Here is a 25,869-nt window from a genome sequence, read left to right on the forward strand (position 1 = left end):
CTTGAAGATGACTATTTGGGTGCAGTGGACGGGCGAACCTTTTGAAGGGGCTGCCCGTGACTCACCTGACTAGAAATAATCAAACGACGAGAAGACACCGGGAGATGAGATGTGCCGGGTCGTTGGACCGCAGCCTTTCGGCTTATCGGTGAGTGATGCGAACTATCATCACTCCTACCGGTCCTCGGAGGACGAGGTCAGGCTGGACTGCACTTTTGATACAGTGGGTCCACGAGGGACGGCTGTGACAATATCATCGGACGTCTCCATGCTCAGACCGTTTTCATCACAAGAAGCCCGATCTGAGACGGAGGGCGTCACAGGAGGCTGGACAGAAACTACTGGAGCTACCATTGCAGAGCGGTCCCTGGAGGACTCACGATTATGTGCACCGGGAGAAACCTTAGATTGCTTAGGCTGAGCTAAATCTATCGACTCCGCAGAGCCGCGGTGCCGTTTGGTCATGCCCTTCAAAGGCTTAGGCGATACAGATGGCAAATGGACATCCACTACATGGGTGACTTTGGTCAAGTCCGTATTTTCTCGTCACTTCTTGAGATGACTCAACTGAGTCATCGGACAAAAGGGCAAACCTATTGGCCAGATGAACAGGACCACCCGCCCCAACAGAGCGAGAGGTAGCAGGAGTTGTCTTCGGACCGGCAGACTCAGCTGAAGAGCGAGCGGCCAATGAAGCATAGGATGTCGCACCAGTACCGTCCTTCTGGCGGTACAGGAGTTCACGGCGGGCGCTACCGAGGCTGATGAACTGACTGTTAGCAAGCTGTAGAATGTCCTGCTCCAGGCGATACCTGGGGCATTGCCTGGAACGTACCTGGTGAGCATCACGGCAATGGAAACAATAAGCTGCAGCATTGCAATGCTCCTCAGAATGTGAGTCTAGTGCAGAGCAATTACCACATCGAGAAGCTTCCTTACACGAGCTTTTGCCGTGACCGTACCCATAGCATGAGAAACACTGAAGAGGGCGAGAAACAAAACGCCTCACCCTAAGATTGATAGGACCGATATTAACACGGTCAGGAAGGGTGGAACCAAAAAGGTGAGAAGGACCATGTTGGAGGAGTTCCTCATCTTAGTCACCTTTTACTGAGCTAGGACACATTGCTAGTATTTCCTCTGGAAATTCATAAAGATCCTTGACTATAAACACAACCTTTGCTATAATTAAAGGTGGGATGAGCCTTAACAGTCTCAAACATGCTGTCAAAAGGGCATCGGAGATGTTGCAACATCCTTGCTTGCGTAATATCTTTAGCTCGCATTAGCACCCCTTCCCATATTTCTTGAGGTTTCCCTCAGGAATCGTGCCGATCTCTTTGGACAGGTACCGGGAGGCATGGATGAAATTCCACGCCCATTTCTATAGTACGCCACAAACCAACGTGGAGGCGGGATCTGGCGGACTTCTGGAAATTAATTCTCTAAATAGTTTTCAAAAGATTTGGGATGTAATCCATGTCACTGTCTGAAATATTACGTGACTGGAGAAATTCAGTTTTAAAGCCATGGCCGGCAAGGGCAGAGATGCTACATGTTCATAAGCCAAACGGGCTTCATCACATGACAGAAAACGTTACATAGCAGCGGTTAGAAGGAAAGTCCTTATCATAAACCAGTCGAATGCGAACAACCGTGCCATACACCTTGAGAAGTGAGTGCAAGGCGTGATAGGAAAATGATGGATTAACATTTACCATCAAAGAGAGTCATATGCAGCAGAAATACGCCCTCAGAAGAACTCCCAGAACAGGAGACTGCTGGGAGGCCCTTGTGGAGGGAATCCTCCTTCCCACTCAGACCTGAAGATGACGTCTCGTGGGCCAGGTCAGCCACCTCACGAGAACCTGAATGTTTTGTGTTTTCCCAAAAGATGGCTCCAGGGGCAAGGGAAACCACCTACTGGGACTACAATGGGAGGAGCGCTGGCTGCCGTGGACGGGTACCTCGTCCCCATGCGGACCAGTCGTTTTAAAAAAGGCCCTACATGATGCAGAAAGTTTGTCCACGACAGAAATAAGACCACCCTCCCAAAGCATCCCAGCCTGGACACCCAACCATCCAGCACAGGACGGCCCCTCTTGGGCGATCCCTCCAGCGGGTGGCTCCGCTGGTCCACTGGCAGCCTACGTAGGAACTATTTAGTGAACACAACGCCTCTTGGACTACCGTGGGATCCACTTCACCCAGCACTTCCCCACTGCGACACCTCATAAATATCACTTCCCCTCGTCCCGTTTTTTTCCACATTGCCTCCATATAGGATTAGTATTATTGTTAGGTATTAAGTTGGGTTCTTTATTGTTGTATTTATTTCTGTGATATATGTATATGTGTATGTCAGTTTCATGTGTTTCATGTTATATCTATATGTGTATGTCAGTTTCATTGTTATTGGGTTATTAAATAGCTTCTTAAGTGCCACCCTTTGCATTTCCTCACCAGTTGAACCTGCAGTGTTTTTTTTTTTTTTTTATTGTTATTGTTCACCGGCTCCCCGATGCCAATTTTACCCATTTAAACGGTGAACGTAACAAAGAAGAAGAGGACGAACACGAGGACGAGAAGGACAAAAGGAACAAGAAGAAGAAGAAGAAGAAGAAGATGATGATGAGGAGAAGGAGGAGTACTAGTAGGAGGTGGAGGAGGAGGAGGAGGAGGAGGACGAGGACGAGGACGACGACGAGAACAAGGAGGAATAATAATAATGATAATATAATAATGATAATAATAAGATGATGATGATGATGATGATGATGATGATGATGATGATGCTGATGAGGAGGAGGAGGAGGAGGAGGAGGAGGAATACAAAGGAAAACCAAACAGCAACATACCTGTTGGTCCTTTCGAGGCTGTTTGGTAACTACTTCTAACTGGCTACAGATAAGAGGTTTCGCTGGCATGGAAAATAACTTGGAAAAGTACCATGCAGTATGGAAAAACTGACATGGAATTTTCACAAGAAAGGATGAAAGGAGATTCTATTATTCACCCTACGGTGAACTTTACATATCTATCTATAAAAAAAGATACACAAAATAATAGACATACTAATATAATGTTTAATTATTCAGACAAAAAGAAAGCTTGTTGGGGGTTATTTTTTTTTAATATTTATCAATTTTGTTTTTGAATGATGCAATGGAAGTACTGTTTACTATTTTTGAAGGAAGCTTATTCCAAACGTTAACAATTCTATTAAAGAAAAAGTGCTTTGCCTCGTGGGTTTTAAAGCGTTTTGGTGTAATTTAAAATCCATAATTCCTTGTTATGGTGGAATGATCAATAGTAAAATATTTATTTACATCAAGGTTGTTGTATCCCTGAAAAAATATTGAAAACTTCGATTAGGTCTCCTCTTATCCTGCGCTTTGTTAAGCTGAAAAGATTTAATGCTTCCAGTCGTTCCTCATACGGCTTGTTTCTTAATCTCGGAATCATCTTGGTCACTCTACGCTGGATCTTTTCCAGTTTTTCAATGCCTTTTCTGTAATATGGTGACCAGAACTGCACACAGTATTCGAGCTGAGGACGCACCAAAGAGTTATATAAAGTAAGGATAACTTTTTCTGATTTGAATTCAAAGGTTCTTCCAATGAACCCAACTAATTTATTTGCATTCTTTACTGCTTCTGTGCAATGTTTACTCGGCTTGAGATCTTTATACACCACAACACTAAGATCTTTTTCATTCTCAGCACTTGCCAGAGGTACATTACTCATTACGTATTTTGCTTGTACATTGTTACTTCTAATGTGTAAGACTTCACATTTTACTATATTGAATTTCATTTGCCATTTTTTTCTGCCCAGCGTGTCAGTTTATTTAAGTCACACTGTAGTTCTTGCCATTGTGACGTTCACTTTGCTCATTATTTTGGTGTCGTCCGCGAATTTGCTTATTTTACAATTGATTCCTTCATCAATATCATTAATATAGACAATGAAAAAAACTGGTCCTACTACAGAGCCTTGAGGAACACCACTTTTTACAATGCGACACCCTGATTCTTTTCCATTTATAACAACACATTCCTTTCTGTCAGAGAGCCAGTCTTCCTGCCGTCTCAGGGTATTTCCAGCTATGCCGTGAGCTTTTACTTTGCTGATTATCCTCTTGTGAGGGACAGTGTCGAAAGCTTTCTGGAAATCAAGATAAATAACATACCCTGCTTTTGTCTCGTCATACGAGTTAAAAACTTCATAAAAGAAGTCTAGTAAGTTTGTTAAGCAGGATCTCTTATTTCTGAAACCATGTTGTGAATCCTTCATGATCTTATTTTCTTCAAAAAAATTGACAATCTTATCTCTGATTATCGTTTCCATCAGCTTACACACTACTGAAGTAAGGCTGATTGGTCTGTAATTAGCTGGGAGAGATTTATTTCCTTTCTTGAAAATGGGCGTGACATTTGCTAGCTTCCACTCCTGGGGGACTTTCCCTGCTTGTAAAGTTTTATTGAATATAATCGGGAGTGGTTTCATGAGCTCATTTTTCGCTTCTTTGAGAAGCCTGGGTGATATCTTGTCTGGTCCAGGTGTTTTGTTTACGTTCATGCTGTTCATGACTGTGAGGATTTCATTTTCTGTAACTATGAAGTCAGGCAGAGTTCTGCCTTGTGCCTGAGGCTCTGGCATGGGCAAGCTGTTCTGGACATCTTCAGTCGTAAAGACTGTTGAGAAAAATTTATTTAGGAGGTTTGCCATTTCAACTTCGTTATTTATTTGGTTTCCGTTTTCTGTTATCAGTGGACCAATTGTTGAGGCTAAGACTCTTTTGGATTTTACATAACTTAAATTCCTTTGGGTTGGTTTTACATGAGTTTGCTATCTGAGCTTCTATATATTTTTTGCTTCTTTTTATCAACTGTTTTGCTTCTCTACGCAGTCTGTCATGATCTAATTTATCATTGTTATGTTGTGTAAATTTGTATTTGTTGTATGCTTCTTTCTTTGCTAGAAGACAGCTTCTAATTTCAATATTCCACCATTTCGGTTTGGTTTTTAGTAATTTTCTTCTGTTTCTTACTGGTATACACATCTTAGCTGTACCATTTATTTTTTTTAGCAAACTCTTCCTATGCCTTATCTACATCTGGTGTTTCCAGCAATATATTCCAGTCAATGGATGCAAGCTGCATACGGAATCTTGTGTAGTTTGCACGCCGAATTATTTTTTTAGCAAACTCTTCCTATGCCTTATCTACATCTGGTGTTTCCAGCAATATATTCCAGTCAATGGATGCAAGCTGCATACGGAATCTTGTGTAGTTTGCACGCCGATAGTCTGGCACTTTTTTCTTTACTTTCGTTCACTTTTCCTTTGTCAAAATTGATGCTGAATTTTAAGGTGCGATGATGGCTGGAACTGAATTCTGGTCCAATTTCCACATTTTCGATAGTATTCTCATCATTTGTTAGAACGATATCGAGGATATTGTTACTTCTTGTCGGATGCTTGATGTGCTGGAGGAGGGTGGCGGGTGACTGGGCTGGAGGACGATAGACGAGATCTAATGTTATTCTTCGGGATTTTTTTTCTATATGAATGAAATTGACATCTATGTTTGCAATGGTTGAAGTTTGCATCACACGAGCACGAAGAGTACTTTTAACGTAAAACATTACACCTCCCCCCGTACGGTGAGATCTCTCGCAACTATAAATGTTATAGCCATCAAGTGAGTATTCTGCGAGGTAATCTCTGTGTGTTGTATTAATCCAAGTTTCTGTGATGCCGATGATGTCATAATTTTCTTGATATATGAGAGCTTGGAGCTCATTAAATTTATTTTGTAAACTACAGGCATTGAAATAACAAGCTCTGATCTTGCCTGAATCTAAAGATGAACTTAAGACGCTGACGTTCCTTCTGCCACCTGCACGTTTTTTGATCTGTGGAGACAAACTTTATCATGAATTAGCCTCCGCATCCTGGCTGCTCCCACTGCATTTATGTAGAGACCGTCTTTGTGAAATAATTTGTGTTCATTATAAAGGTCATTCCACATGTTTAGAAACTCGACGTTTTCCTGTTGGCAAAGAGTCTTCACTCTGCTATTAGGGCTGAAAGCAAGGTTATAGAGGAGGAGAAAGAGGAGGAGGAGGAGGAGGAGGAGGAAGATAAGGATGAGGAGGAGGAGGAGGAGGAGGAGGATGAAGATAAGGATGAGGAGGAGGAGGAGGAGGAAGAGGGGGAGGAGGAGGAGGAGGAAGAAAAAGAAGAGGAGGAATATAACGAGGAGGAAGAAGAAGAAGGGGAATATAATGAGGAGGAAGAAGATGGCTGGATGGATTTAGTGTTAGGCGCCGCAACAGCGGAGGTCATTTGGCGTCGCTATATAGTTTTAAAGGAAAACAAAAAGGTTTAAAGGAAAAATTATAAAATGACTAAAAGCAGTTAAAACAATAAAATTAATGGTAACTAAAAAAAAAAAAAAACTACAATGAAATTAAGTAAAACATTAAAATACATATAATAAAATAAAATTCAGCTTCTCCCAAAAACCTAAAAACGTCATGGCCCTGGGACAGGCACTCTGGTCGAAGGACCTTTGAGATATAATAGACAACGCTATCTCTATCGCGACAGCGGTAGAGGTAGCAGTGTCGTAACTCGATCAAACTAGGACACTCTACCAACAGGTGCCGCACGGTGAGCGGCACCAAGCAGTCATCACAGTAAGGTTGACGGTCACTGATCAGGAGGTACCTTTGTGTAAGGTACGTGTAACCTATACGAAGTCGCGCCAATAAAGTCTCTGCACGGCGATCACGGACATGGGTGTATGTCCACTGAGGAAGTGTGAAAGTAGTGATCTCTCCCATTTTCGAGGTTGTGACCCTCATTAGCCATCTCCTCTGCCAAATTGCTGCAACCGCCACACGAATTACATGAAATACATCTCGAAACGGAACAAGGGAAGGAGATGGAGCAAGACAGTGCAAAAAAGAGCAGTAAGAGCACTGCGACAGTCACTAAAAATTGTAAAAGACGAGACAGGGAGAGTAAAAATCATCTGTAAAGCTAGGACTATGGCAGACAACTCCGCCGTGAAAACGGACGCCACTGAAGGTAGGCTGCCACACCGATAAAAAGAGGGAAAAAACTACACTAAACCCGACGCCTGCGTCAGATTTGGAACCATCAGTAAAAGCAGGAATATCATTAGAATGGATAAAAAACTGTTCTAAAAACCGTGTGTTGGACAGAGCAGGCAGAAAATCCTTCTTGCTATCCATGGAAGGAGGGCATAATAAGATAACAGGAAGCTGCCAATAAACAACTCGTGGGAGACGGAAAGAGTATACAGGAGTGGGGTCGATATATAAATCCGCCATGAGATCTGCAACTCGATGGCCAAAAGATTTAGGGAGACCAGGTCGAGTAACATGCACCTGCGAACGAGAGTCCCGCAATATTGACAGACAACACCAACCAACACCGGAGCATCGAAGACTGGCGCCGAAGGTCAAGCGGCCAGAATTCAGCATCCACTAATAGACTAGGTATTAAAGATGTCCGAAATGCACCCGTAGCCAAGCGGACCCCAGCATGATGCACGGAGTCAAGCACGCGTAGCCGTGCATCCGTTGCGGATGAGTAGATCTCACAGCCATATTCCAGCTTTGGAAGTATAAGTGTACGGTGCAGGAGCAGCAAAGTGTCCCTGTCCACACCCCAAGAGGTGTGACTTAAAAGAAGGGATAGTGCCGTCCTACAGGACGCTTTAAGAGAACGGAAATGGGGAACCCAAGTAAGACGGTTGTCAAAAAATAGGCCAAGATATCGAGTGGCCTCCACACATGAAATGCGTCTATTCGCTAAATATAAATCGGGATCTGGATGAACGCCACGATTACGACAAAAATGCGTAGACACGATCTTTGAGGTGGAGAAACGAAAACCATTTATGTTGGCCCAACTAGACACTCAATTTATTGCCAGTTGGAGCTTTTGCTCAATTAGTGACATCTTAGCAGCAGCAAAAGAGATGCAGAAGTCGTCCACATATAAAGAGCTGTGAACACCATCCGGTAGAGTATCTATAACACCATTTATTGCAACTGCGAACAGCGTAACACTAAGAATACTTCCCTGTGGGACACCGTCATTTAGAGCAGTAGCATCGGAGAGAACTCTCCCCACTCGAACCCATAAAAGACGTCTAGATAAAAACTGCTGAATAAAAATAGGAAGGTGGCCACGGAGGCCAAAATTATACAACGAACGTAAAATGCCATGACACCAAGCTGTGTCGTAGGCCTTCTCCAGATAAAAAAAAACGGTTACCTGGTGGTGGTGATTAGTAAAAGCCTCACAAATAGACGACTCCAGGGATAGAAGAGCATCATTAGTAGACCTCATTTTTTCGGAAACCATACTGTACAGGTGACAAGTTGTTCCCCCTCTCCAAGTACCACATAAGCCTTACATTTACCATCTTTTCCAACACAGATACAGGATGTCAAAGATATAGGAAGATAGCTCGTAGCCTGGAGGTGATTTTTCCCAGGCTTAGGAAATGGAAGAACCACTGCGAAAGCCCAAGAGGATGGAAAATCACCGGTATGCCAAATCATATTATAAAGATTTAATAAAAAGTTAAAAGCACGGTCAGACATGTGACGCAAAAAGGCATAAGGAATGTCGTCTGGACCAGGAGAAGAGTCATGACACTGAGACAAAGCAGTCCGCAACTCGGAAGCAGAGAAAGGGACATTATAAGACTCCTCTCCAGCCGAAGAAAAGTTTATGCCGAGAGATTCCATTCTCTGGCGGTGACGTGCGCCCGGGGCTGCAGGATGCCTCCGGGAAACACTGGCAAAGTGCTCTGCGAAGAGGTCGGCGACAGTCCTAGGGTCTGCCACCGTTCGCCCAGCAGACAACAAAACTGGTGGGGAAGGAGCATAATACTTCCCAGCAATTTGCGGACTTTGTTGAAGACATCCGTAAGAGGGGTGCGGACGTTTATGGAAGAGACATGCGGCCGGATTGTTAAATCAACCATTCCACCTTCCCTGATGGGACCACGCGACAGGACCTTTCTGGGCCAAGGGGTCTTGGGGTATTGTTAACTGGTACCACCCCTTCCCCTTTGGCGCGGGCTGGCCACGGAAAGGTTGGTACGTCGGAGAGGGATACAGTACGCTTCACGTTCTTCACTCTGACGCGGTGTCTTTACAGCTGGAAACGGCCACAAGTAGCTCTTCCAGATTAATTGTCGCAGTAACTCACCAGGTATGCAAATTTCCGTAACTAGTTTTTCATTATATTATGGTGACCTAGACCTACGTGAACAAATAAAACAGTCGAGTTAAGCCTGTATTAGCCGATATAGTGTAGGGTGAGTTTGCGTTCCTTGTAGGCTACTTTTGTTATAAAAACTGACTAGTTTTCTCATTTTCTTGATCTCAAAGCTGATTGTAAGCTGTTTTATGTCCAGCAGGACCAATATAAGTGAATGATACAGGCAACAGCAGGTTACTTTGCATACTGTACCACAAGCCAAATATGCAGGACTTTGCTATGGCTAAGATAAATTTCATCTCAGTTCTCTAGAATCTAGATAAGCACATTTATTCAATATTTGTTGTAGCTTGTAGCCATTTAATGCATACTAAGCTTATGATAATAATAGTGGAAACTCACATAACCTGCATGGCCTACTGTGTACACAGGCAAAACTTGCTAGGGTGAAACCCCAATTAAAATCAAGGAAAGAATTAGATGTACACAGAGAAAGATCAATAGCTGTAAAAGTCCCAGTAGGACTGTGGAAATGTGTAACATCCCCAGAATTTTAAATCTCCAATCTCTCATCCTCAATAAAGGAACCGATTAAAACCCCACGAGGATTACTAGCACCTTCATCCCACAATGGGTGACGGATGGATGGATGGATTTGCCTTAGGCGCCGCAACAGCTGGGGTCATATGGCGCTGCAACTATAGTTTAATAAAAACTAAAAGTAGTTAAAAAAAAATAAAACTAAAGTTAACTAAAAACTAAGACTACAATAAAATTATATAAAACATTGAAATACATAAGAAATAAAATTTGCAAATTGGGGAGTGTGGAAGTAGTAATCTCTCTCATTTTCGAGGTTGCGACCCCTGTTAGCCATCTCCTCTGCCAAATTGCTGCAATCGCCACACGAATTGCATGACACATCTCGAAACGGAACAGGGGAAGGAGATGGAGCGCAACTTGCTGCCTCTTTAGCTAGGCAGTCTGCGTGTTCATTCCCTGGAATACCTACGTGACCAGGGACACAACAGAACCCAACACGATATCCCCGTTTGGTAAGAAGATATAGCAACTCCAGGGCTGATAAAACCAAAGGGTGAAGGAAAATAAAAGAAGAGAGAGCAGTAAGAGCACTGCGACAGTCACTAAAAATTGTAAAAGACGAAACCGGGAGTGTAAAAAATAATCTGTAAAGATAGGACTATGGCAGACAGCTCCGCAGTAAAGACGGAGGCTACCGAAGGAAGGCTGCCAGAACGATAAAAAGAGGGGAAAACCACACTAAACCCAACGCCTGCGTCGGATTTGGAACCATCAGTAATATAAAGGGGATGTCATCAGTATGGATAAAAAAGTGTTCTAAAAACCGTGTGTGGGACAGAGCTGGCAGAAAATCCTTCTTGCCATCCATGGCAGGAGGGCATATTGAAATAACCGGAAGCTGCCAAGAACCAACTCGTGGGAGTCGGAAAGAGTAGACAGGAGTGGGGTCGATAGACAAATCCAACATGAGATTTGTCACACGAAGGCCAAAAGGTTTAGGTAGACTCGGTCGAGTGACATGATGCAAGGGGTCAAACGTGCGAAGTCGTGCATCTGTTTCGGATGAGTAGATCTCAGAGCCGTATTCCAGCTTCGGAAGTATGAGTGTACGGTGAAGCAGCAGCAACGTGTCCCCGTCCGCACCCCAAGAGGTGTGACTTAAAACCCGAAGAAGGGATAGTGCCGTCCTACAGGACGCTTTAAGAGAACGGAAATGGGGAACCCAAGAAAGACGGTTGTCAAACAATAGGCCAAGATATCGTGTGGCCTCCACATGAGATGCGTTTATTGGCTAAATATAAATTGGGATCTGGATGAACGCCACGATTACGACAAAAATGCATAACCACGGTCTTTGAGGTAGATAAACGAAAACCATTTATGTTGGCCCAACTGGATATTCGATTGTTTGCCAGTTGATGCTTTCGCTCAATCAGTGACATCCTAGCAGCAGCAAAGGAGATGCACAAGTCGTCCACATATAAAGAGCTGTGAACGCCATCTGGTAGTGTATCTATAACACCATTTATTGCGACTGCAAATAGTGTAACGCTAAGAATATTTCCCTGTGGGACACCATCATTTAGAGCAGTAGCATCGGAGAGAACACTCCCCACTCGCACCCGTAAAAGACGTCTGAAAAAAAACCTGCTGGATAAAAATAGGAAGGTGGCCACGGAAGGCCAAAATTAAACAAGGAACGTAAAATCCCATGACACCAAGCTGTGTCGTAGGCTTTCTCCAGGTCAGAAAACACTGTTACTTGATGGTGGTGATTAGCGAAGGTCTCAGAAATATAAGACTCTAGGGATAAAAGAGCATCAGTAGTAGACCTCATCTTTCGGAAGCCGTACTGTACCGAGAACAGGGACTTCCCCCTCTTCAAGTACCACATGAGTCTTACATTAACCATCTTTTCTAATACTTTACAAATGCAGGACGTCAACGATATAGGACGATAGTTCGTCTTTCCCAGGCTTCGGAAATGTAAGAAAAACTGCCACAGCCCAAGAAGTTGGAAAGTCACCGGTATGCCAAATCATATTATAAAGATTTAATAAAAAAAGTTAAAAGCACTGTCAGACATGTGGCTTAAGAAGGCATAAGGAATATCATCTGGGCCAGGAGAAGATTCATGACACTGGGACAAAGCAGTCCGTAACTCGGAGGCAGAGAAGAGGACATTATAAGACTCCCCCCTCATGTGGAAGAAAAATTTATGAGAGAGATTCCATTCTATGGTGGTGACGTACGCCCGGGGCTGCAGGATGCCTCAGCGAAACACTGGCAAAGTGCTCTGCAAAGAGGTCGGCGACAGCCCTAGGGTCTGCCACCGTTCGCCCAGAAGACAACAAAACTGGTGGGAAAGGAGCAGAATACTTCCCAGCAATGCGGCAGACTTCGTTAAAGACATCCGTAAGAGGAGTGCGGGCGTTTATGGAAGAGACATAAGCTTTCAAAGAGGCTCTTTTTGCTTCTTTCAAAACGCGGCAGGCTCGAACTCGGCAGCGTCCAGACACTGCGGGTCTCTACGATGTCGCCGGAGACCAGAGAGAGCTGCTCGTTTCACTTTCACCGCTTCAGTGCATGCTGCGTTCCACCAAGGAACGGGACGCTTAGTAAAGCGACCTGACGTTCTTGGGATTGTCTGAAGAGCGACTGAAAGTAAAAAATTGGTAAAATAATCAACAGCCTCAGCACAAATAGAAAAGTCAGCCAACGGACGGATAAAAGAGCTAAGGTCTGTGAATCAAGGCCAGTCTGCCTTGTCTAAAACCCAGCGTATGGGCCAGGACTGTGGCTCAGTGTTCACAGATTGTAATAAAATTGGAAAGTGGTCACTACCGTGTAAATCCGGTAGGACCCGCCAATTAAAATCAAGGAAAGAATTATATGTAGTCAGAGAAAGATCGATAGCTGTAAAAGTCCCAGTAGGACTGTGGAAATGTGTAACATCCCTAGAATTTAAAACCTCCAATCCCTCATCCTCAATAAAAGAACCGATTAAAACCCCACAAGGATTATTACTCACCATGCCGTCAAGCTCACCCCTGGAGACCCGAGGAGGGAGATATAAACTGGAATTGTTGTACAGTCGAAGGGGAGAGTTAAGTTGTAACGGGATAACAGGTATATCCTGACGGACAAGAATAGCTGTGCCACCGTTGTGGCCTTGGTCAGGGAAAGGAGTGCTAAAAAAAGCACGATAGCCAGGAGTACTAGAATAAGTACTATCACCTAGCATAGTCTCTTGTAGAGCTACACAGGAGAGAACTCCGACAGCAAAGCTCGGAGTTCCTCCCACGAGGCGCAAAGGTCTCTACAGCTCCACTGTAGAAGCTTGAAGATGACTATTTAGGTGTAGTGGACGGGCGAGTCTTTTGAAGGGGCTGCCCGTGACTCACCTGACTAGAAATAATCAACCGACGAGAAGACACCGGGAGTTGAGATGTACCGGGTCGTTGGACCGCAGCCTTTCGGCCTACCGGTGAGTGATGCGAACCATCATCACTCCTACCGGTCATCGGAGGACGAGGGTCAGGCTGGACTGCACTTTTTGATACAGCGGGTCCACGAGGGACGGCTGTGACAATATCATCGGACGTCTCCATGCTAAGACCATCCTCATCACAAGAAGCCCGATCTGAGACGGAGGGCGTCACAGAAGGCTGGACAGAAACAACTGGCGCTACCATTGCAGAACGGTCCCTGGAGGACTCACGATCATGTACACCGGGAGAAACCTTAGATTGTTTAGGCTGAGCTAAATCGATCGACTCCGCAGAGCCACGGTGCCGTTTGGTCAGGCCCTTCAAAGGCTTAGGAGATACAGGTGGAAAATGGACATCTACTACATGGGTTACTTTGGTCAAGTCCGTATTATTTTCGTCACTTCTGAGATGACTCAACTGAGTCATTGGACAAAAGGGCAAACCTATTAGCCAGATGAACAGGACCACCCGCCCCAACAGAGCGAGAGGTAGCAGGAGTTGTCTTCGGACCGGCAGACTCAGCTGAAGAGCGAGCGGCCAATGAAGCATAAGATGTCGCACCAGTACCGTCCTTCTGGCGGTACAGGAGTTCACGACGGCGCTACCAAACTGATGAACTGACTGTTAGCGAGCTGTAAAATCCTGCTCCAGGCGATACCTGGGCATTGCCTGGAACGTACCTGGTGAGCATCACGGCAATGAAAACAATAAGCAGCAGCATTGCAATGCTCCTCAGAATGTGAGTCTAGTGCAGAGCAATTACCACATCGGGAAGCCTCCTTGCAGGAGCTTTTACCGTGACCGTACGAATAACATGAGAAACACTGAAGAGGGCGAGAAACAAAACGCCTCACCCTAAGATTGATAGGACCGATATTAACACGGTCAGGGAGGGCGGAACCAAAGAAGGTGAGAAGGACCATGTTGGAGGTGTTCCTCATCTTAGTCACCTTCTGGACTGAGTTAGGACACATAGCCAGTATTTCCTCCTCAGGAAATTCATAGAGATCCTGACTGTAAACACAACCTTTACTGTAATTAAAGGTGGGATGTGCCTTAATAGTCTCAAACATGCTATCAGAAGAACATGGTAGATTTTGCAACATCCTTGCCTGCGTGATATCTTTCGCTCGCACTAGCATCCCCTTACCATATTTCTTGAGGTTTTCTTCAGGAATCGTGCCGATCTCTTTAGACAAGTACCGGAAGGCATGGATAAAATTCCCGCGCCCATTTCTGTAGTACGCCACAAACCAACCTTCAGTTCCTGAACTCTCTGAATGTTGGTTAAAAAGATTTGGGATGTAGTCCGTTTCACTGTCCGAAATATTGCGAGAGTGGAGAAGTTCTGTTTTCAAGCCAGAGCCGGCAAGGGGTAGAGATGCTACATGTTCATAAGCCAGACGGGCTCCGTCACATAAAAGAAAAGTCACATAACAGCGGTTAGATAGAAAATCCTTATCATAAACAAGTCGAATGCGAAGAACCGTGCCATACACCTTGAGAAGTGAGTGCAAGGCGTGATAAGAAAATGATGGGCTAACATTTACCATCACAAGGGAGTCATATGTAGCAGAAATACGTCCCTCAGAAGAGCTCCCAGAACAGGAGACTTCTGTGGGAGGCCCTTGTGGAGGGGAATCCTCCTCTTTACTCAGACCTGAAGATGACGTGTCGAGGGCCAGGTCAGCCACCTCACGAGAAACTGAATGTTTTCTGATTCATGTGGGGCCTTTTTTTTTTTTTTAACGATTGGTCCGCATGGGGGCGAGGTACCCCGTCCACGTCAGCCAGCGCTCGCTCCCATTGTCGTCCCAGTACGTGGTTTCCCTTGCCCCTGGGGTTATTCTTTTGTGTTACTGTTTTTTTATATGGGAAAACACAAAAAAACACTCAGGTTCTCGTGAGGTGGCTGACCTGACCCACGAGACGTCATCTTCAGGTTTGAGTGGGAAGGAGGATTCCCCTCCACAAGGGCCTCCCGCAGCAGTCTCCTGTTCTGGGAGTTTTTCTGAGGGTCGCGTTTCTGCTGCATATGACTCTCTCTTGATGGTAAATGTTAACCCATCATTTTCCTATCACGCCTTGCACTCACTTCTCAAGGCTTATGGTTGTTCGCATTCGACTGGTTTATGACAAGGACTTTCTTTCTAACCGCTCCTATGTGACGTTTATGTCATGTGATGAAGCCCGTTTGGCTTCCACATTCTGCCTCCACTTTGGTGTATGGCGTACTACAGAAATGGGCGCGAGAATGTCATACATGCCTCCCGGTAAATATCCAGAGATCGGCACGATTCCTGAGGGGAATCTGAAGAAATACGGAAAAGGGGTGCTCGTGCGAGCTAAAGATATTACGCAAGCAAGGATGTTGCAACATCTCCCCTGCCCTAATGACAGCATGTTTGAGATCGTGAAGGCTCATCCAACCTTTAATTCCTACCAAAGGTTGTGTTTATAGTCAAGGTCTTTATGAGTTTTCAGAGGAGGAAATATTAACAATGTGTCCTAGTTCAGTCCAAAAGGTGACAAAGATGAGGAACTCCTCCAACATGGTCCTTCTCACCTTTTTTGGTTCCACCCTTCCTGACCATGTTCATATCGGTCTTATCAATCTTAGGGTGAGACGTTTTGTTTCCCGTCCTCTTCAGTGTTTCTTGTGCTACGGCTACGGTCACGGCAAAAGTTTCTGTAATGAAGCTGTTCGATATAGTAATTGCTCTGCTCTAGATTCAGACTCTGAGGAGCATTGCAATGCTGATGCTTACTGTTTCCATTACCGTGATACTCACCAGGTACGTTCCAGGCAGTGTCCCAGGTATCGCTTGGAGCAGAAAATTTTGCAGCTTGCTAACAACCAATTCATTAGCCTTGGTAGTGCCCGCCGCGAACTCCTGTACCGCCAGAAGGATGGTACTGGTGCGACATTATATGCTTCATTGGCCGCTCGCTCTTCAGCTAAGTCTGCCGGTCCGAAGACAACTCCTCTTGGTACCTATCGCTCTGTTGGGGCGGGTGGTCTTGTACACCTGGCTAATAGGTTTGCCCTATTGTCCGACGACTCAGTTGAGTCACCTGCAAGAAGCGACGAGAATAATACGGACTTCCCCAAACTAACCCATGTAGTGGATGTCCATTTCCCTCCTGCATCGCTTAAGCCATTGAAGGGCATGAACAAACGGCACCGTCCTTCAGGTCCCGCTTTGCTAGAGTAGCTCCAGTAGTTTCTGTCCAGCCTTCTGTCACGCCCTCCGTCTCGGATCGGGCTTCTTATGATAAGGACGGTCTACATGGAGACGTCCGATGATATTGTCACAGCCGTCCCTCGTGGACCCACTGTATCGAAAAGTGTAGTCCTGCCTGATCCTCGTCTTCCGAGGACCAGTAAAAGTGATGATAGTTCGCATCACCCACTGACAAGCCGAAAGGCTGCGGTTCAACGACCCGGCACATCTCAACTCCCGGTGTCTTCTCGTCGTTTAATTATTTCTAGTCAGGTCAGTCACGGGCAGCCTCAAAAGTCTTGCTCGTCCACTGCACCCAAATAGTCGTCTTCAAGCTTCTACAGTGGAACTGTAGAGGCCTTCGCGCCTCGTTGGGGAACTCTGAGCTTTGCTGTCGGAGTTCTCTCCAGCCTGTGTAGCTCTACAAGTGACTATGATAGGTGATAGTACTTATACTAGTCCTCCTGGCTATCGTGTCTTTTTTTAACACTCCTTTCCCTGACCAGGGCCACCACGGTGGCACAGCTATTCTAGTCCGTCAGGATATACCTGTTATCCAGGTACAACTTAACTCTCCCCTTCAGGTGGTTGCTGTTAAGGTCTTTATGGGACAACTGTACACCGTCTGCAGTTTATATCTCCTTCCTCGTCTTCCTGTCTCCAGGGGTGAGCTTGACGGCCTGGTGCGTCAGCTGACTCCGTCTTTTCTTTTGTTGGGAGATTTTAACGGCTGTCACCCATTATGGGATGAAGGTGCTCTCGTGGAATTTTAATCGGTTCTTTTATTGAGCCTGATTTTAATTGGCGGGTCCTACCGAATTTACACGATAGTGACCACTTTCCGATTTTATTGGAATCTGTGAATTCTGAGCCACAGTCCCAGCCCCCACGCTGGGATTTAGACAGGGCAGATTGGCCTCGATTCACAGACCTTAGCTCTTTTATCCGTCCGCTGGCTGACTTTTCCACTTGTGCTGAGGCTGTTGATTATTTTACCGATTTTTTTATTTTCAGTAGCGCTTCAGACAATCCCTAGGACATCAGGTCGCTTTACTAAGCGCCCCGTTCCTTGGTGGAACGCAGCATGCACTGCAGCGGTGAAAGAGAAACGGGCAGCTTTCTCTCGTTTCCGGCGACATCGTAAGGACCCGCAGTGCCTGGAAGCTTTTCGGCGCTGCCAAGTCTTGGCCCGCCGCGTTTTGAAAGAGGCACAAAGAACCTCTTGGAAAGCTTATGTGTCTTCCGATAATGCCCACACTCCTCTTACGGATGTCTTTAACAAAGTCCGCCGAATTGCTAGGAAGTATTCTGCTCCTCCCTCACTAATTTTGTTGTCTGCTGGGCGAAAGTTGGCAGACCCTAGGACTGTCATCGACCTCTTCGCGGAGCACTTTGCCAGTGTTTACCGGAGGCATCCTGCATCCCCAGGCGCACGTCACCGCCAGAGAATGGAATCTCTCGGCATAAATTTTTTTTCCACAGGAAGGGAGTCTTATAATGTCCCTTCTCTGCCTCCGAGTTGCGGACTGCTTTGTCCCAGTGTCATGACTCTTCTCCTGGTCCAGATGATATTCCTTATGCTTTCTTTCGCCACATGTCTGACAGTGCTTTTAACTTTTTTATTAAATCTTTATAATATGATTTGGCATACCGGTGACTTTCCATCTTCTTGGGCTGTGGCAGTGGTTCTCCCATTTCCGAAGCCTGGGAAAGATCATCTCCAGGCTACGAATTACCGTCCTATATCTTTGACGTCTTGTATTTGTAAAGTGTTAGAAAAGATGGTAAATGTAAGACTCATGTGGTACTTGGAGAGGGGGAAGTACTTGTCATCGGTACAGTACGGCTTCCGAAAGATGAGGTCTACTACGGATGCTCTTTATCCCTAGAGTCTTTTATTTGTGAGGCCTTCGCTAATCACCACCACAAGGTTACTGTATTTTTTGACCTGGAGAAGGCCTACGACACAACTTGGTGTCATGGGATTTTACTGTCTTTGTTTAATTTTGGTTTCCGTGGCCACCTTCCTATTTTTATCCAGAAGTTTTTATCCAGACGTCTTTTACGGGTTCGTGTGGGGAGTGTTCTCTCCGATGCTACTGCTTTAAATGACGGTGTCCCACAGGGAAGTATTCTTAGTGTTACGCTATTCGCAGTTGCAATAAATGGTGTTATAGATACTCTACCGAATGGCGTTCACAGCTCTTTATATGTGGACGACTTGTGCATCTCTTTTGCTGCTGCTAGGATTTCACTGATTGATGGAAAGCTCCAACTGGCAATAAATTGGGTGTCCAGTTGGGCCAACATATACGGACGTGGTGTCCGTCCAGATTTCGATTTATATTTAGCCAATAGACACATCTCGTGTGTGGAGGCCACTCGATATCTTGGCCTATTATTTGACAGCCGTCTTACTTGGGTTCCACATTTCCGTTCTCTCAAATCGTCTTGCAGGACGGCACTATCCCTTCTTCCTGTTTTAAGTCACACCTCTTTGGGTGCGGACAGGGACACTTTGCTGCTTCTTCACCGTACACTTATACTTCCAAAGCTGGAGTATGGCTGTGAGATCTATTCATCCGCAACAGATGCACGCCTACGCACGCTTGACTCCGTACACCATGCTGGGGTCCGCTTTGCTACGGGTGCATTTCGGACATCTCCAATACCTAGCCTTCTAGTGGATGCTGGTTTCTGGCCGCTCGACCTCCGGCGCCAGTCTTCGATGCTCTGGTGTTGTTTTCGCTCCCACCGTCTTCCCGATTCTGTCCCTTGTATGTCAATGTTGCGCATGACACTCGACCGAGTCTACCTAAACCTTTTGGCCTTCGAGTGGCAAACCTGATGATGGATTTGTCCATCGACCCCACTCCTGTCTACTCTTTCCGGCTCCCACGAGTAGGTTATTGGCAGCTTCCGGTTGTTACATTATGCCCTCCTACCATAGATGGCAAGAATAATATTTTGCCAGGTCTGTCCCACACACGGTTTTTAGAACACTTTTTTATCCATTCTGATGACATCCCCGTTTTTACTGATGATTCCAAATCCCACATAGGCGTTGGATTTAGTGTGGTTTTCCTCTTTTATCGGTGGCAGCCTTCCTTCGGTAGCCTCCGTCTTTACTGCGGAGCTGTCTGCCATAGTTTTAACTTTACGGATTATTTTTACTCTCCCGGTTTCGTCTTTTACAATTTTTAGTGACTGTCGCAGTGCTCTTACTGCTCTCTCTTGCACTGTCTCCCTTGACCCTTTGATTTTATCAGCCCTGGAGTAGCTATATCTTCTTACCCAACGAGGATATCGTGTTGGGTTCTGTTGGGTCCATGGTCATGTTGGTGTTCCTGGGAATGAACACGCAGACCACCTCGCTAAAGAGGCAGCAAGTCGCGCTCCGTGTCTTTCACCTGTTCCGTTTCGAGATATATTTCATGCAATTCGTGTGGCGATTGCAGCACTTTGGCAGAGGAGATGGCTAACGGGGGTCGCAACCTTGAAAATGGGAGAGATTACTACTTCCACACTCCCTCAGTGGACTTACACCCATGTCCGGGATCGCCGTGCACAGACTTTATTGGCGCGACTTCGTATTGGTCACACATACTTTACACAAAGGTACCTCCTGACCAGGGACCCTCAACCTTACTGTGATGACTGCTTGGTGCCGCTTACGGTGCGGCACCTACTAGTGGAGTGCCCCAGTTTGACTGACTTAAGACACCTCTACCTCTACCGCTGTCGCGGTAGAGATAGCGGTGTCTATTATATCTCAAAGGTCCTTGGACTAGAGTGTCTGGCCCAGGGCCATGACGTTTTTAAGTTTTTGGGAGAAGCTGGCCTTTTCCCAAACCCGTGAGTTTTATTTTATTATATGTATTTTAATGTTTTATTTAATTTTATAGTAGTTTTTTTTTTTTTGTTACTTTAAATTTTATTTTTTTTACCTGCTTTTAGTCATATTATCATTTTGCTTTTAAACTTTTTTTGTTTTCCATTAGGAATTTTAGCGGCGCCATATGACCTCCGCCGTTGCGGCACCTAATTTTAACCCCCCCCTATCTGGTGGTGGGGAGGAGGAAGTAGAAGAAGAAGAAGAAGAAGAAGAAGACCTCTTCTCCCTTACCTCTGTAGGTAATTGTGTTATTAGCGCCTGCAACCAGTCCTGTGAGCCATCAGGTGGGCTGGACGCCATGGCGGGGTGCGGGCGCCGGTCTGTGTGATGTCACCTGCCAGAAGACACTGACTCAGACACGTTCTGTAGCTACTAACCTTCAATATTTTGCTGATACTGTCTTAATACACCCATGTATTAAATGTGATGTGAGTGGTCTAACCGAAACACGGCTTGATTCTGACCTCTCACCGGTGTACCAGTTGCTTGATTATAGCCTCTTCACCAAGAGCCGCAACAAACGGTAATCGGAAAGAAAGTATCATGAAAAAAAAATAACGGTAAAAAAGCAACAACTTTTGTTAGGGAAAAAAGACAACAGAAAAAAAAGTGTTTTTTGTATTTAGGAAAAAAAGTAACATCTGTCACATTTACATACTCATGCCATAAAAAAATCTAAAAAACATGTAGGTTTGGAACTTTTGACCTATGTCAAATTCGGATTATACATATATTATGTCCAATACCTTCTAAAAATTCTGAAAGGGTCTTTCTTCCTTCCACTCTGTCATTGCAAAGACGTAGTCGCTTCTGCGCTTGAATGGCCTTTCTGCTGTTCTTTTGCTTGGATGCAATGCCAATCAGGTCTTGTTGCACCAAAGTGTCGACAGTGGCATGATCCTTCCGGAACTACTCTATGCATTTAATATAGACGGATGATGGTGTCCAATCAAATTTGAGTGAGAACTTCTTATTCCAACTTTCACATACATTGTTGGTACGAGAGTTTCCTTGTAATTTAGCTTCACGGACATTCCAGACACATGGGAGATATTTTGGGGGTACAAGACGCAGCCTAACACATTGTGAATCCTCGATCTGTCGGGATCTGTGGACACCAGACACGTTGATTACATCTAAAATAGTCTACTAGCTCTTCTGCCTCTGGAGGACTAATGGTCTTTAGGTACGCCATACCCTCTAGTACCTCATTAGTGGGCAGGAAGGTTTGAATGGTAATGTTGTGTAAGGCCAATCTCTTGAATTTTACGCCAAGTGCTCTGCGTAAGGTGGTAGAAACATCCCTTGCTATCCACTTCTCTACCAAAGCTGGCACTCACTACACATCTTCGAAGTCGCTCACAACCGTCTGCACTTGGAAGGTTATATCCTAACTCCGAGCTACGGTCGACGATAGCATCAAACAACTCCGAGTACACTGCTCTTGACTTCTTCTGTAGCAAAGGTAATACACATGAAACATAAGTATCACCGAATGAGACTCTGAGCACATAAACCTGAATGAACTGTGGTGGTGCCATCTTGAAGTTACCATCCATGTAGATGGTCTCTGCAGCTGCTAGACGAATTAGGTCCTCTTCTGTTGCAAAGGCAATTATAAGAGATTTTACTTTTGGCCCGTTGTTATAAAGTGTTACCTTCCACTCGTCTGGCAATATGAAGTCGCATAGGTTTTCAGGGATGGCTGTGCGCCGTTGATAGCGAAGGGATCGCTTGGTATTCTCTTCACATGAAACCGCTTCTGAACATCATGTTCTTGACTGGGAACTACTTGGGCAAAGATTTGGGATGGTTTGTCCAGAGAGGTGGCTGCTTGCTGCTTCATCATATTACGACACATAGCATAGGTCACACTAGTTTGGTCAGAATTGTGGTTGTGAGGTAGCCCTGCCTGTGGATTATCCAAACTGTGTGTAGTGCTTAGACTTCCTCTACAATTTCTACTTTCTTTCTCTGAACATTTCCATAATTTTTTTTTCTTCTCAGGTGCACGAACGTGTATACATGTATCCTTCAAAACAAATCTTGGTGCCACCATTATTGCTCTTAATGACGTCCATGCTGCGACTGGCTATGTAAGCAACTACTCATATTAAGTAGGTTCGCATTAAGTTCTGTAAAACTCTGAAACAGTGAGCAAAAACCCTGAATCAGCAAAAAAATAAATAATGCACTTCGTGAGCAAATGAATCTTAACCAAAACTCCGAATAAGCAAATTAATAAGCTTCGAAATAAAGCACAAATTATTATTAAACAAGATGTGTAAACCCATTGAGACTTTTTTTCCGTGTTATTTTCTTTCATGTTGCGTTTTTTCTTGTTGCTTTCTTTCCGTTACATTTCTTTCTTGTTACTTTTTTTCCTGATACTTTCTATCCTAGATTCCCAACAGACATGGAGGTGGTGTGTTTCATATTTATCTTCCATGTGTTATGACTTAAATTATCTTGAATCGTCCATTGAATGTGTAAGTGTTAATGTAAAGATTAGTGATAGGCCATTCTAGTTATGTGTATTTACAGACCTCCAAATTGCATTTTTTATGAGTTTCTGGATAAGTTAACTGAATTTCTATCGTTAGCAAGTAACTTGAATTATCATGGTATTCATATTATAGGAGATTTTAACTTAGATTTACTAAAGCATGCCAACAATAGTCATGTATGTGAATTTATTAATTATATGTATTTTTTTTTTTTTTCGCTGTTCCCTTTAGTAATAAAGCCAACACGAGTCACAAACACAACAGCCACACTTATTAACCAGATATGGATAACACAAGTCGAGATGAATACTAATAATTATATAATACATAATGATACAACAGACCACTTCCCCGTACTATCTCAATATACGATTGAAAATGTGATAAATAGTGCAACAGATGATGTTATAAACAACTTTTCTCTAGTGCAGCTTGTGAAAGTTTTAGTAAGGAAGTTGATCAGCTGGACTGGTCACCTGTTTTTTAATCTGTTTGTCCAAATGTTGCATATAGGACCTTTTATTGACTCTTTTAATAGTATGTGTCAAAAAACATTTTCCAGTTAAACGTGTGCATATTAATGGTAAACATCAGCAAAAGTCATATATCACACCAGGTCTAAAGAAAAGTTTTAAAGAAAAACACAAGTTAGAAAGATTATTACAAAAATGGCCAATAACTTTTCGTGAAACCTACAGAATATACAGAAACAAAACGACTACTCTACTGAGAGTTGCAAAGAATAAATACTATAAAGACAGCTTACAACATACACAAGGTAATCCCAAGGCACAATGGAAATCTATAAATAATATTATTGGTAGAAATAACACATCACATAGTAATATGATTGAATTAAAACCACAATGAAATAACACTGCAGATAAATTCAATGAACACTTCTTAAGATTTGGAAACTCTAGGACCAGTCATTCATTTCACCTACACTCTCATAAGAAATATTTACCAACTTCACCACCTTTTTCCATGTATCTAACTCCTATAGTTCTTACTGAAATTGAAAATACCTAACAGATATGAAGTCAAACTCGGCAGGATGTGACGATATTTATCCTAAAGTATTCAAATTAACTGCATCCTCTATCTCTCCTCCACTGACACATATCGTTAACCTTTGTTTTAAAACTGGTATCTTACCAGATAATCTCAAACATGCCAAAGTGGAACCACTGTCGCAGTAAAATATGTCCTGAAGTGTCTTGCTGATCTGCGCATGTGTGGGTGGCCTATGCAGTGTCAGACGCACGAGGAGTCAGGACAAGACTTACTAAGCATACTGCGCATGCGTGAGCAACATGTCATACTGCACCATCCTTGTATAGGGATAAATGCATATATTTTCGAAATTCTTTCGTCGTATATACAGTCAAATAATATGTTTAAAAATGCTAAGTTGATACGAATTCCAAATGATTGGCATATAAACAGGCCATGAAATCATCATGCCTGAGATGGAAATATTTATTTATTCGTGATATAAATTACCTGTTTATATGCCAATCATTTGAATTTTTAAATTTTTTTTTATTTGAATGTATATACGACGAAATAATTTGGAAAATACATGCGACACCACTACATATATCAGAAAGCAAATATGGCATCAATAATTACTGCCCCATTTCTTTACTTCCAGCTTTCAGTAAGAGCTTTGAAAAGGCAATATCTACCCGATTGGTTAAACATCTAGATAATATAACCTTGTATTAGAATGTCAGCATGGATTCAGATCAAAGCACTTTACAGAAACTGCAATTCTTCAATTATTCATTAATGATGTTTATGAGTATTTAGAAGGTAAATTCTATGTTGCAGGTATATTTTTTGGACTTATCTAAGGCTTTTGATTCTTTAGATTATCATATACTTCTTAATAAGCTAGAGTATCATGGGAAAAAGGGGAACTTCTCACCAGTTGTTTAAAAGTTACATAAGTCACAGGTCACATAATGTCTACTGCAATTTCGTCAATTCTTTAACTAAACCAATCATGAAAGGTGTTCCTTATTGATCTATTTTAGGGCCTATTCTTTTTTCTGATTTATATCAATGACCTTGTACATTCCAGTTCAAAACTTAAATTTACTGTATATGCCGATGACACAAATATTTTATTAGCGGACAAAAACATTGTTTCATTACATCAAAACCTACAACAAGAACTTATTCTAATAAATACTTGGATAGAGTCTATTGATCTAAACCTTAATATTAAAAATCGTTCTAGGAAATGCTATATGCCACAATTATTTCTAAAAGGTGAAATCTCATACTAAGTTTCTAGGTGTACACATCGATGAAAATGTCAACAGGAGTTATCACATTAATGAAGTATGTGTAAAAAATATCTAAAATTTTGGGGATTTTGTATCGGGTTCGTCACCAGTTAACAACAGAGGCTATGCTAAGTATTTATTACACACTGTGTTATCCTCACCTGATTTACTGTGTCTCTATATGGTGATCCACATGGCCATCTTTTTTTTTCTTTTAAATAAACTATTAATTGCTCAAAAATAGAACTGTTAGTTGCATTCTTTTTATGGGGAAATATGAATCGGCCAGTCATATTTATACGCAATTAAATATTCTAAATTTTAGTTTCATTAAAATGTATTTTGTGTAATTACTTATTTACAAAAATGTTAAAATCTTCCCAGGGAAAAAGGTTTTCACAGTCGTAGTCCATAGTACAAGAAGTAATAATGTTAATTTGTTATGTCCACAGTTTCGTACAACCCTCTACAATAAAAGTGTATTGTGTGACGGTCCTCAATTACGGAATTCTCTGCCTGCTGACTAAAGAATATGTTATGTACTAATAATTTACTCCAATTCAAAACAGACGGTAAAAAGATAATTGCATGGTTGTCAAACATCATCGAAACTTATGTGACTCTTATGCTTGTATCAT

The 25,869-nt window shown here is 43.4% G+C and overlaps 1 protein-coding gene across 1 annotated transcript in view; it reads right to left on the bottom strand.

Annotated features, from left to right (window-relative positions):
* The window catches only part of LOC123507352 (ankyrin repeat and protein kinase domain-containing protein 1-like), a 65,501-nt gene extending 44,667 nt beyond the window's left edge, over positions 1–20,834 (bottom strand). Inside the window, exon 1 of the mRNA XM_045260135.1 lies at positions 20,659–20,834. Coding sequence (XP_045116070.1) covers positions 20,659–20,727 — 69 coding nt within the window. The 5' untranslated portion in view covers positions 20,728–20,834. The remainder of the gene's footprint in view (positions 1–20,658) is intronic.
* Positions 20,835–25,869: the final 5,035 nt, after the last annotated feature.

The sequence above is a fragment of the Portunus trituberculatus genome, chromosome 22 (assembly GCF_017591435.1).
Source record: "Portunus trituberculatus isolate SZX2019 chromosome 22, ASM1759143v1, whole genome shotgun sequence".
NCBI classification, from domain to species: domain Eukaryota; kingdom Metazoa; phylum Arthropoda; class Malacostraca; order Decapoda; family Portunidae; genus Portunus; species Portunus trituberculatus.